General features: G+C 45.4%; 2 protein-coding genes across 4 annotated transcripts in view; one reads left to right on the top strand and one right to left on the bottom strand.

Moving 5' to 3' along the window:
* Positions 1-852, bottom strand: part of kif24.L (kinesin family member 24 L homeolog) — a 28,060-nt gene extending 27,208 nt beyond the window's left edge. The window contains exon 1 of one of the 3 annotated variants that reach the window (XM_018267218.2): positions 702-852. The gene's annotated coding sequence lies outside the window, so the exon portion shown is untranslated. The remainder of the gene's footprint in view (positions 1-701) is intronic. The other 2 variants (XM_018267229.2, XM_018267239.2) reach the window with 2 other exon arrangements.
* A 107-nt stretch (positions 853-959) lies between these two features.
* On the top strand, positions 960-11,173 carry nudt2.S (nudix hydrolase 2 S homeolog). Its single transcript, NM_001098713.1, is given in 3 exon segments — positions 960-1,003; positions 8,746-8,897; positions 10,470-11,173. Coding segments are annotated over 2 exon segments (465 nt in total). The 5' UTR covers positions 960-1,003; positions 8,746-8,764; the 3' UTR covers positions 10,802-11,173.
* The last annotated feature ends 2,268 nt before the right edge of the window (positions 11,174-13,441 follow it).

The raw sequence follows: 13,441 nt of genomic DNA, 5'->3' as shown, positions 1-13,441 counted from the left end.
ACAACTCCCAGGGCCACCCCCACAACTCCCAGGGCCACCCCCACAACTCCCAGGGCCACCCCCACAACTCCCAGGGCCACCCCCAACTCCCATGGCACCCCACAACTCCCAGGGCCACCCCCAACTCCCAGGGCCACCCCCAACTCCCAGGGGCCCCACACAACTCCCAGGGGCCCCACACAACTCCCAGGGGCCCCACACAACTCCCAGGGGCCCCACACAACTCCCAGGGGCCCCACACAACTCCCAGGGGCCCCACACAACTTCCAGGGGCCCCACACAACTTCCAGGGGCCCCACACAACTCCCAGGGGCCCCACACAACTCCCAGGGGCCCCACACAACTCCCAGGGCCACCCCCAACTCCCATGGCACCCCACAGCTCCCAGGAGCCCCCCACAACTCCTAGGGCTGCCAGGCCCCCCCACAACTCCCAGGGGCCCCACACAACTCCCAAGGGCCCCACACAACTCCCAGGGGCCCCACACAACTCCCAAGGCCCCCCCACAACTCCCAGAGGCCCCACACAACTCCCCCCCCCCCTTACAGCTCAGTTCCCTCTCATTTCTCACGTGTCGTTACTTTAGTTTAGTTTAATATGTGACAAGCACCCCTCCCCCCGGCTGTTACCCGGTTTCCCCTGTCCCAGTCTCCACTAGTTGTGACCCAGTTCTCTTCACCCTGCGATCAGGTTCCCCTTACCCTGCGTCCACCGACCGGGTCTCCCTCAGTTCTGTCCCCGCTGAGCCCGTTCCCGCTTTCACATGCCGCTGTCCCGCCGCTTCTCTCTCCCCTCACTTCTCTCTACTTCCCCAGTCAGAGAACAGCTGGGGCGGTCACCATAGCAACGCCGCGCAGGCCGTTTAAACACTAGAATGCAGGAAGTGGCGAGGACACAGGCACGTGACTAAAAAGTAGGCGGGAGGAAGGGCGTGAGCGTTTCACTGCTAAGGAGACGTTCTCTTCGCTGCACCACGTGACGAGCAGAGGCGCCGTCTGTCACAGTGAGTTTCCATGAATGGGGATTTGTGGGATTCATGGGGCGGGAGGATGTAATTAGTGGCCGTATAATGACATGATATTGGGCAGAGGGATGTTACCCGCCATGTTCTCCCGCCATCTCAGCTGCAGATATTACCTCAAATAATAATATTACCTGAAATATTACCTGAGAACAAGTCATGTGTCATTTCTGCTGCTCAGAGCTCGGAGCTGAGGCGGTGACATTTATGTTTGTTCTGTTTTTGTACTGAGTTTCGTGCAAACAAGCGGCAGAACGAGAAGAGAAAAGGGAAAATCATATCCTACTTACCGACTTTTTCCTTTCCTGGACTGTGACATGACAGTTGGTTATTCCTCAGTCACCAGCTGCTCACTGTCATGTGGAGGAACAGGAAGGAGATCTTCTTAATCCCTTTTGTATAGTCCAGTACTCACAGGGATCATACAGAACTGACAGGGAACATACAGAACTGACAGGGAACATACAGAACTGACAGGGAACATACAGAACTGACAGGGAACATACAGAACTCACAGGGAACATACAGAACTGACAGGGAACATACAGAACTGACAGGGAACATACAGAACTGACAGGGAACATACAGAACTGACAGGGATCATACAGAACTGACAGGGATCATACAGAACTGACAGGGAACATACAGAACTGACAGGGAACATACAGAACTGACAGGGATCATACAGAACTGACAGGGAACATACAGAACTGACAGGGATCATACAGAACTGACAGGGATCATACAGAACTGACAGGGAACATACAGAACTGACAGGGAACATACAGAACTGACAGGGATCATACAGAACTGACAGGGAACATACAGAACTGACAGGGAACATACAGAACTGACAGGGAACATACAGAACTGACAGGGATCATACAGAACTGACAGGGAACATACAGAACTGACAGGGATCATACAGAACTGACAGGGATCATACAGAACTGACAGGGAACATACAGAACTGACAGGGAACATACAGAACTGACAGGGAACATACAGAACTGACAGGGATCATACAGAACTGACAGGGAACATACAGAACTGACAGGGATCATACAGAACTGACAGGGATCATACAGAAACTGACAGGGAACATACAGAACTGACAGGGAACATACAGAACTGACAGGGAACATACAGAACTGACAGGGATCATACAGAACTGACAGGGATCATACAGAACTGACAGGGGACATACAGAACTGACAGGGATCATACAGAACTGACAGGGAACATACAGAACTGACAGGGAACATACAGAACTGACAGGGAACATACAGAACTGACAGGAATCATACAGAACTGACAGGGAACATACAGAACTGACAGGGATCATACAGAACTGACAGGGGACATACAGAACTGACAGGGATCATACAGAACTGACAGGGAACATACAGAACTGACAGGGATCATACAGAACTGACAGGGAACATACAGAACTGACAGGGAACATACAGAACTGACAGGAATCATACAGAACTGACAGGGAACATACAGAACTGACAGGGATCATACAGAACTGACAGGGATCATACAGAACTGACAGGGAACATACAGAACTGACAGGGAACATACAGAACTGACAGGGAACATACAGAACTGACAGGGATCATACAGAACTGACAGGGATCATACAGAACTGACAGGGGACATACAGAACTGACAGGGATCATACAGAACTGACAGGGAACATACAGAACTGACAGGGAACATACAGAACTGACAGGGAACATACAGAACTGACAGGAATCATACAGAACTGACAGGGAACATACAGAACTGACAGGGATCATACAGAACTGACAGGGACATACAGAACTGACAGGGATCATACAGAACTGACAGGGAACATACAGAACTGACAGGGATCATACAGAACTGACAGGGAACATACAGAACTGACAGGGAACATACAGAACTGACAGGAATCATACAGAACTGACAGGGAACATACAGAACTGACAGGGATCATACAGAACTGACAGGGATCATACAGAACTGACAGGGAACATACAGAACTGACAGGGAACATACAGAACTGACAGGGAACATACAGAACTGACAGGGAACATACAGAACTGACAGGGATCATACAGAACTGACAGGGAACATACAGAACTGACAGGGAACATACAGAACTGACAGGGAACATACAGAACTCACAGGGAACATACAGAACTGACAGGGAACATACAGAACTGACAGGGAACATACAGAACTCACAGGGAACATACAGAACTGACAGGGAACATACAGAACTGACAGGGAACATACAGAACTGACAGGGAACATACAGAACTGACAGGGAACATACAGAACTGACAGGGATCATACAGAACTGACAGGGATCATACAGAACTGACAGGGAACATACAGAACTGACAGGGATCATACAGAACTGACAGGGAACATACAGAACTGACAGGGAACATACAGAACTGACAGGGAACATACAGAACTGACAGGGATCATACAGAACTGACAGGGAACATACAGAACTGACAGGGATCATACAGAACTGACAGGGAACATACAGAACTGACAGGGAACATACAGAACTGACAGGGAACATACAGAACTGACAGGGATCATACAGAACTGACAGGGATCATACAGAACTGACAGGGGACATACAGAACTGACAGGGATCATACAGAACTGACAGGGAACATACAGAACTGACAGGGAACATACAGAACTGACAGGAATCATACAGAACTGACAGGGAACATACAGAACTGACAGGGATCATACAGAACTGACAGGGGACATACAGAACTGACAGGGATCATACAGAACTGACAGGGAACATACAGAACTGACAGGGATCATACAGAACTGACAGGGAACATACAGAACTGACAGGGAACATACAGAACTGACAGGAATCATACAGAACTGACAGGGAACATACAGAACTGACAGGGAACATACAGATCTGACAGGGATCATACAGAACTGACAGGGAACATACAGAACTGACAGGGAACATACAGAACTGACAGGGAACATACAGAACTGACAGGGAACATACAGAACTGACAGGGATCATACAGAACTGACAGGGAACATACAGAACTGACAGGGATCATACAGAACTGACAGGGGACATACAGAACTGACAGGGATCATACAGAACTGACAGGGAACATACAGAACTGACAGGGATCATACAGAACTGACAGGGAACATACAGAACTGACAGGGAACATACAGAACTGACAGGAATCATACAGAACTGACAGGGATCATACAGAACTGACAGGGAACATACAGAACTGACAGGGATCATACAAAACTGACAGGGAACATACAGAACTGGCAGGGAACATACAGAACTGACAGGGGACATACAAAACTGACAGGGAACATACAGAACTGACAGGGGACATACAAAACTGACAGGGAACATACAGAACTGACAGGGATCATACAGAACTGACAGGGATCATACAGAACTGACAGGGAACATACAGAACTGACAGGGGACATACAGAACTGACAGGAATCATACAGAACTGACAGGGAACATACAGAACTGACAGGGAACATACAGAACTGACAGGAATCATACAGAACTGACAGGGATCATACAGAACTGACAGGGATCATACAAAACTGACAGGGAACATACAGAACTGGCAGGGAACATACAGAACTGACAGGGATCATACAGAACTGACAGGGATCATACAGAACTGACAGGGAACATACAGAACTGACAGGGAACATACAGAACTGACAGGAATCATACAGAACTGACAGGGAACATACAGAACTGACAGGGATCATACAGAACTGACAGGGATCATACAGAACTGACAGGGAACATACAGAACTGACAGGGATCATACAAAACTGACAGGGAACATACAGAACTGACAGGGATCATACAGAACTGACAGGGAACATACAGAACTGACAGGGAACATACAGAACTGACAGGGAACATACAGAACTGACAGGGAACATACAGAACTGACAGGGAACATACAGAACTGACAGGGAACATACAGAACTGACAGGGGACATACAAAACTGACAGGGAACATACAGAACTGACAGGGAACATACAAACATACATAACCATTATTTTGGAAATAGAAAGAGGGACAAAAAGGTTTGCCAGTTGCCACACTCACAGTTTTGCTAATAAAGGTGAAAGGCCCTTTAAGCTGTGAGTCTAAACTCTCCCAAGGGACCTGCTTATCTTAAATTGTTACAATTGTTTCTTTGCTTATCTTATATTGTTACAAAAGTGTCTACGTAGCTATTCTGGGCTCTCTGCCAAAAGCCAATTAAGTTTTAGAAACTTTTTGTCTTTTTTCTGGCTGTTCAGTGCAGGAGATCAAAAAGAGAAAGTTGGGACATTTCAGTAACAATCCGGGACTGCGTGCTGAGCTGTCAAAATCTTGGCTGTCTTGCAAAAAACGGGACAGTTGGGAGGTATGAGGTAGTGCCCCCATAGTGGCTGAAATGGACCCAGAGTAAACTTTTCTTCTTTCTCCCAGAGATCTGCCGTTTCCATGTCAGTTCTGAGGCAGAACATTCCAGGACCTCAAAAGTGCGTGGGTGAAGAGCGGAGGAGTGAGACCCCTGGCACCCACAATCAGGGCCACCATCAGAAATCACAGGCCCCATACAACAAAGTTTTCTGGTGTGGGGTCCGGCTACTTATAAAAGTGCAGCACATGCGGGGCCCCCCTTTAGGTTCAGTCCTGGTATCAGGGCCGTCATCAGGGGGGGGGAGTGTTGTCCCGGGCCCAGAGGGTTTTAGGTCTTAAGGGGGGCCAGGCTGTGCTGCGCTTTTTTAGCCGGGCCCCCGCTGTCACAGATGACTGTATTTTGTCCATTCTCATCCCTGATTGGTCACAAAAGTTTAAGTCCCGATTGAGCTGCTCAGGGATTGGATAGCTTTCCCCTCCAGCTCGTCCAATCCCCATGCGGCTTGACTTAAAATTCTGTGACTGTGAATAAGGGAAGAGATTGCTGTTACTGACAAAAGATGCAGCCACTTGTGCTCCCCCCTTCCTTCTGAAGTTGGCAGCTCATTGACAGCAGGGGGGGGGGCATGGCCACCAACTTTTTTCTTTAACGTGTGGGGGTCCTTGCCACCAATATTTTTTAATGGGGGGCCCTGACCCCCAAAAATTTTTTAATTAACATGTGGGGGCCCTAGCCACCAGTGTTTTTTTATGGGGTGCCCTGACCACCAATGTTTTTATTTTTTATTAATGTATGGGGGGCCCTGACCACCAATGTTCTTTTTTTACTGTGGGGGGGGCGGACCAGTGGGTGGGGCTTGTGTCGGGTTGGCGAGGCCCAGGGGGCCCAGGAAATTTTGACGTATGGGGCCCTGTGATTTCTGATGGCGGTCCTGCCTGGTATGACTAAAGCCCCCTGTGCCCCCCTGATGGCGGCCCTGCCTACAGTTACCCATAAACTTTCCCTTATTCTGAATTTCGTTCCAGTGTTTTATGTCAAGACAATATTTCAATTTAGGGACAACGTATGGGCTTATTTAAGAGAATCTAATGGCTACCAACATCTTTCATTTTTAAGCTCTTTTTTACGGTGGCAGTTCCTGCAGCCATCAGATCCTCTCCTCCCAATCTGACCAAGAATGAAAGTGTTTTTCTTCAGACTAGGGCCAGGTGATATGAAAGAATCCTTGGCAGAAAGGCTCCTATGGGCATGAAACATGGAGAGTTGGCCTTGGATTTAGCTGCCAGCGGCTGTGCATTGATATCATGCTGATCCTTATACTCTGGCCTTGGGGGTAACACATCCTTCTCAGAAGAGCAGCTCTGGACTGAGAATCAAAATAGGCCCTGGCATTTCAGGTACCCAGAGGCCCCAACAGGCCACACAGAGGCCCAAACAGCCCACTAAACAGTGAGTGTCTATGGCATCTTACAGTAGCCCCTCTGGCATTTGCAGGGCCTGCAGAAGAGTAATAGGAACAAGATCTCGTGTTTAGTGAAATTGTTAAACAAGGCCCTAACAGCAATAGATGTATAGACCCTGCACCCTCACTCAACTGGCAGTTAGACAGGTTAAAATAGATTTCAAAGGTTGAACTTGATGGACGTGTGTCTTTTTTTTCAACCTAACTTACTATGAATTGCTAAACTGCATACCTTTCAAGTGACCTGCTTTTGTCAGGATATCCCTGATTATAGGCCCCCAGATAGCCCCTTAAAAGAATAATTTTTTGCTGGCCACCGCAGACTCGTGAGATAGGACCACTGCAATCCCCATACTATATCAAAAATGGCTGCCTGGAGGGGGGATGTGGATTGCAGTGGAATGCTTTATAGGCCACCACTGTCTGTTATGAAATGCTTTGGGCACCATCATGTGTCTGTTGTTATGTTTATAGGGGTATGTTTTTGTTAACTTGGCATGGTATTTTTAGAGTCTGGCTACACAGCCACAGAATTGCATTTTCTTTCATTAGGCCAAATACATCGGGGTAGAGTTACCCTTTAACATGCGGAGTAAAGGCGATGTACATAGGAACAGTAGAAAGCAGTGAGAAGAGGCACTTAAAGGAAATGTTCAGTGTAAAAATAAAAACTGGGTAAATAAATAGGCTGTGGAAAATAAAAAATGTTTATAATATAGTTAGTTAGCCAAAAATGTAATGTATAAAGGCTGGAGTGACTGGATGTGTAACATAATAGCCAGAACACTACTTCCTGCTTTTCAGTTCTCTGGGTTTCCACTGATTGGTTATCAGGCAGTAACCAATCAGAGACTTGAGGAGGGGCCACATGGGTCATACCCGTTGCTTTTGAATCTGAGCTGAATGCTGAGGATCAATTACAAACTCACTGAACAGAAATGTCCCATGTGGCCCCCCTTATAGTCACTGACTAAAGGTGGCCATACATGGATAGATCCGCTCGTTTGGCGATGTCGCCAAACGAGCGGATCTCCCTCCGATATGCCCACCTTGAGGTGGGCAATATCGGGCAGATCCGATCGTGGGCCCTAGGGTCCAACGATCGGATCCTAGCATTCGCAAATGGTCGGTCGGATCGCGGGACCGCATCAACGAACAGATGCGCCCGCGATCCGACGGGATTTTTAATCCCATCCGATCGAGATCTGACCGACTTTCGGACAGATCTCGATCGGGGAAGCCCGTCGGGGGCCCCCATACACGGGCCAATAAACTGCCGACTTGGTCTGTCGGCAGCTTTTATCGGCCCGTGTATGGCCACCTTAACTCAGAGTTAGAGAGCTGAAAAGCAGGACGTTGGATTCTGGCTGTTTTATTAGAGATCTGTTCACTCCAGCCTTTATATATTACATCTTTGGCTAACTAACTATATTAGAATCATTTTTTATTTTGCACAGCCTGTCTATTTACACAGTTTTTATTTTCACACTGAACTATTCCTTTAAAACCATTCCCTTATGTTGGCTCAGTTAGACATACCAGCATGCCGGCTTATGGTTGGCTGAGGCTGTATGCATTATAGACTTGGAGTAGTCACTGATCATAGCCAGGAGCTAGGGGGAAAACAAAGTCCAATCACTACAAACAACCAATCAGCATTTAATTGTGAAATATCTCCCTGGTTGCTGTGATTTACTGGGCAAATATTGCATTTAATTACATATGAGGGGCATTTAATTGTGCCTGTATAGAGCCCTATATCTGTAGCTGCTTAAACATCCCATGTGATTATATTCCTGTTTAGCAAGAGCAGCAGCAGCAGCATGGCTTTACGGGCTTGTGGTCTGATAATATTCCGGAGATGCAAGGCGGGAATCTCAGCTGCTGCCACAGATGCTATTGAGTTCCTCCTCCTACAGACTTCCTACGGGGAACACCACTGGACACCCCCAAAAGGTATTAGGTTTAAGTTAGAGATAAAAGCAAAAATGAATATATGATACCAGGAGAGAACCAACTGACCCAGCTCCCACCCAGTACCATTACATGGGCATTTGAATGTCTTAAAGGGGAACAATAAAAATCTGTTTGCTGCAGGAAAAAAATAATTGTGAAACTTCAATTTTCATCTCCTCATTTTACATTTTTGTGGTCCCACCTATATAATATGCATAATACATTTCCTGGATTTTACTCCATTACTTTTTGTCTGGTCCTCTGAAAAATCGTTAAAGGGATACTGTCAACGGAAAACATGTTTTTTTCAAAACACATCAGTTAATAGTGCTACTCCAGCAGAATTCTGCACTGAAATCCATTTCTTTCAATTTTGAAATCTGACATGGGGCTAGACATTGTGTCAATTTCCCAGCTGCCCCTGGTCATGTGACTTGTGCCTGCACTTTAGGAGAGAAATGCTTTCTGGCAGGCTGCTGTTTTTCCTTCTCAATGTAACTGAATGTGTCTCAGTGGGACATGGGTTTTTACTATTGAGTGTTGTTCTTAGACCTACCAGGCAGCTGTTATCTTGTGTTAGGGAGCTGCTATCTGGTTACCTTCCCATTGTTCTGTTGTTTGGCTGCTGGGGGGAAAAGGGAGGGGGGTGATATCACTCCAACTTGCAGTACAGCGGTAAAGAGTGATTGAAGTTTATCAGAGCACAAGTCACACGATTTGGGGCAGCTGGGAAGTTGACAAAATGTCTAGCCCCATGTCAGATTTCAAAATTGAATATAAAAAAATCTGTTTGCTCTTTTGAGAAATGGATTTCAGTGCAGAATTCTGCTGGAGCAGCACTATTAACTGATTCATTTTGAAAAAATTTTTTTTTCCCAATGACAGTATCCCTTTAAATGGAGGTTCTACTGTAGATTGAGAGAGATCATGTTTATACATATTAAATTTCCCCTTATATTTATGGTATACATTGTAAAACCCCACCACATTTGCTGGAAGGCTGTATCTTTATGACCTTTTCCTGTGCCCTTTCCAGTTTCCCATTTGCCAGTTCTGTTTATATATTAAGTAAATTTAGGGATTGGACACCTTTAAATTTGAGGGATTAAACACCTTTACATTTACTTTTAACATGATGTAGAGAGTTATATTCTGAAACAATTTGCTGCTGGTTTTCATTTCTTATTATTTGTGTTTTTACAGTTATTTAGCTTTTTATTCAGCAGCTCTCCGGGTTGTAGTTTCAGCGATCCGGTTGGTAGGGTCCAAATTACCAAATTATTATTTGAATAAAAGACTGGCATATGAATAGAAGAGGCCTGAATAGAACAGGAGTAATAAAATAGCAATAACAATACTTTTGTAGACGTACAGAGCATTTGTTTTTTAGATGGGGTCAGTGACCCCCATTTGAAAGCTGGAAAGAGTTAGAAGAAGAAGGCAAATAATTCAAAAACTATAAAAAAGAAAAAATGAAGACTAATTGAAAAATTGCTTAGAATTAGCAATTCTATAACATACTAAAAGTTAACTTAAAGGTGAACCACCCCTTTAATCCTGCTAAATTTTCAGGCCATGTGGACCCTGGAGAGGATGATATGAGCACTGCCCTGAGAGAGACAGAGGAAGAGGCCGGCCTGGACTCCAGCCACATCAGCCTGGTGAAAGGGTTCCACAAAGAACTGAATTACAATGTCCGAAACAGGCCAAAAACGGTTATATACTGGCTGGCGGAGCTGAAGGACTACACCACTCCAGTGAGGCTCTCCAATGAGCACCAGGACTACCGCTGGCTCCAACTGGAAGAGGCCTGTAAATACTCTGGTTACCAAGATATGAAAAACACCCTGAAAGAGGCGCATCAGTTCCTGCTCAACCAGGAAGTGGAACCAAGACAGCAGTAAAGAGATGCTATCCTCCCCTGAAAATGTTTCAAGTGGACATTTATGTCAACAATAAAGACACTGAGGCATCAAAGTACTAGAAGCTGCCATGTTTTAATTAAATAGCATTATGGGGCAGCCAGGTATAATCATTTTAATCACTGTGTGAAAATTATTGAACCCTTTTGGTCTCCCCCCAGCCTGCTGCAAGGGCTTTTGGGAAGAGTGGTGGGACTCGAGCATCTCTTGAAAGGGTCAAACCCATTCATGGAGTACATGAAATACCATATTTGTGTAAAACAATTTGCCTTGAATTTATTGCTTAATCAGGAATTGTCAAAAAAAAATTTGCTTGAAAGAAAACAGTGAAAATAAATGGTACTTTATACTAAATAAGTGTTTACTCTCCTAAACGATTTAAAGATGGCCATTCATGGGCCAATGACATACGGTATTGGACTGATCACCCACAGGCCAGGTGGATGGATATTGTACACATACACACCCACCTTTATATTGTTCTGTGGCTGATTGGAATAGAAGCACATGAGGAGCCACAGATGCGCCTCCACCCTACACCCTTTCAGCCGACTGAAATATTTTCAGGGAAGATACTCTGCCAGAATAGCATAATTATAGGTCAGAAAGCTGAATTGCTAATGTGCGTTATTAAGGGGGTTGTTGCCAATTCTCCAGAGATGCCGCTGATTAATGTATCAACTAAATGTTGAAAACAACCCCAACCTTGTCAGTCTCCCCTCATAATTTAACTCTTCCCTCCCTCTAACCAGTTTAGTTGCACTTAGTCTCTGCACTCTCTCCAGCTCATTTATATCCCTCTTAAGGACTGGAGTCCAAAACTGCCCCCATACTCCAGATGAGGCCTCACCAGGGACCTATAAAGAGACACAATTAGGTTTCATCCCTTGAGTTAATGCCCTTTTTTATACAAGAACTTTATTTGCTTTAGTAGCCACAGAATGACACCGCCCAGAATTAGACAACTTGCTATCTACAAAAAACCCAAGATTCTTCTCATTTAAAGGAGAATTCAAGCCCAGTAAGGATCTACTGCGCATGCGCCTGAAAGTCACGAAGTATCCGAAAAAAGAAATCGGAAACTTCATGACTTTTGAGGGCAGTAGATCCTTCCAAGTAAATCCCTCTACTGCGCATGCGCCACCAAATGCCGGCGAATACAGGAAGAAGAGCGCATGGGCGAACACGGCTGCCGTGAACTCAACAGGAGAGGAACTGCACGGAGGGGTCAGTAACAAGTTAGGGGCATTTGCCCAGGGGGGGTAGGTCGGAGGGGGAGGGATTTTAGCGCCTTTAAGGAAACTCCCAAAACACCGCCATTTAGTGTATAACTTGCATTTATATTATTTTTGCCAAAGTGCATAACCTGCATTTATCAACATTGAACCTCATTTTCCAGTTTGCTGCCCAGTTTTCCAGTTTAGACAAATCACTGTGCAAAGTGGCAGCATCCTGCATGGAACCTATAGTTCTGCACAATTTAGTCTCATCTGCAAAAATAGAAACAGCACTTTCAATGGCCACCTCCAGGTCATTAATAAACAAGTTGAAAAGCAAGGGACCTAGTACAGAGCCCTGCGGTACTCCACTAACAACACTGGTCCAATTAGAAAATGTTCCATTTACCACCACTCTTTGTAGTCTATCTTTTAGCCAGTTCTCTATCCAGGTACAAATACTATGTTCCAGGCCAACATTCCTTCATTTTACCAGTAACCTTTTGTGTGGCACTGTATCAAATGCTTTAGCAAAGTCTAAGTAAATCACATCCACTGCCATCCCAGAATCAAGGTCTCTACTTACCTTCTCATAAAAAGAAATGAAGTTAGTCTGGCAAGATCTATTACGCATAAAACCATGTCCTCCAGTGGATTCTAGTTAGAAGGGGTGCAGACATGGAATTAATAGAAATATAAGCAGTCTGTACAGCCCTACCATAGCAATATCAGATTATTTACTCATACCCTAGGCTTGAGTAAGCTTATGTATAAAATGCTTTTTAGACCTCAGGAAGGAGAGTGGTCTTTATAGGAGATGCCAATTAGAACACTAACCCTACTTCTACTCATCCTTCAAGGTAAAGAACCTTCACAATCAGTCTACTGGCTGGCAGAGCTGAAGGACAACACCAATTAGCACCAGGAATGACGAATGGACTCCAACTGGAAGCGACCTGTAAATATGCCCCCAAAGAGAATCTAGACAGTTACTGCTTCCAGTATGATCACACCCCAGTCATATGTTATGGATCTCTAAATACATATAGAATATTTTAGGGGGGTAGCAACTAGTGATATGCGGGTCAACAAGAAGTCAGCCTGACTTTATCCTAACCTGCCCGCACCCAACCCGACATAGCATGCCATTGGTATTTAGACTGTTCATCCATGACATAACTGAATGGGGTGGAGTGAGTCTATAAATACCCACTGCTGGAGGCAAAAGTGGGACATAGTAACATAACTCCCAACATTTTGGAAATAGAAAGAGGGAGAAAAATATTTGCTGCACAGAGCGAGGCGAAAATTGTTTGACCACGCCAATTTTGTGGCCACACCACCTAATTACCATGTTCATTTTACACGATTAGGCAGAGTTATGGAAGTTTGAACACATTTCTGT

The sequence above is a fragment of the Xenopus laevis genome, chromosome 1L (assembly GCF_017654675.1).
Source record: "Xenopus laevis strain J_2021 chromosome 1L, Xenopus_laevis_v10.1, whole genome shotgun sequence".
Taxonomy (NCBI): Eukaryota; Metazoa; Chordata; class Amphibia; order Anura; family Pipidae; genus Xenopus; species Xenopus laevis.
Note: the sequence above shows the minus strand (reverse complement) of the source record. Positions and strands in the feature narration are given on the sequence as shown.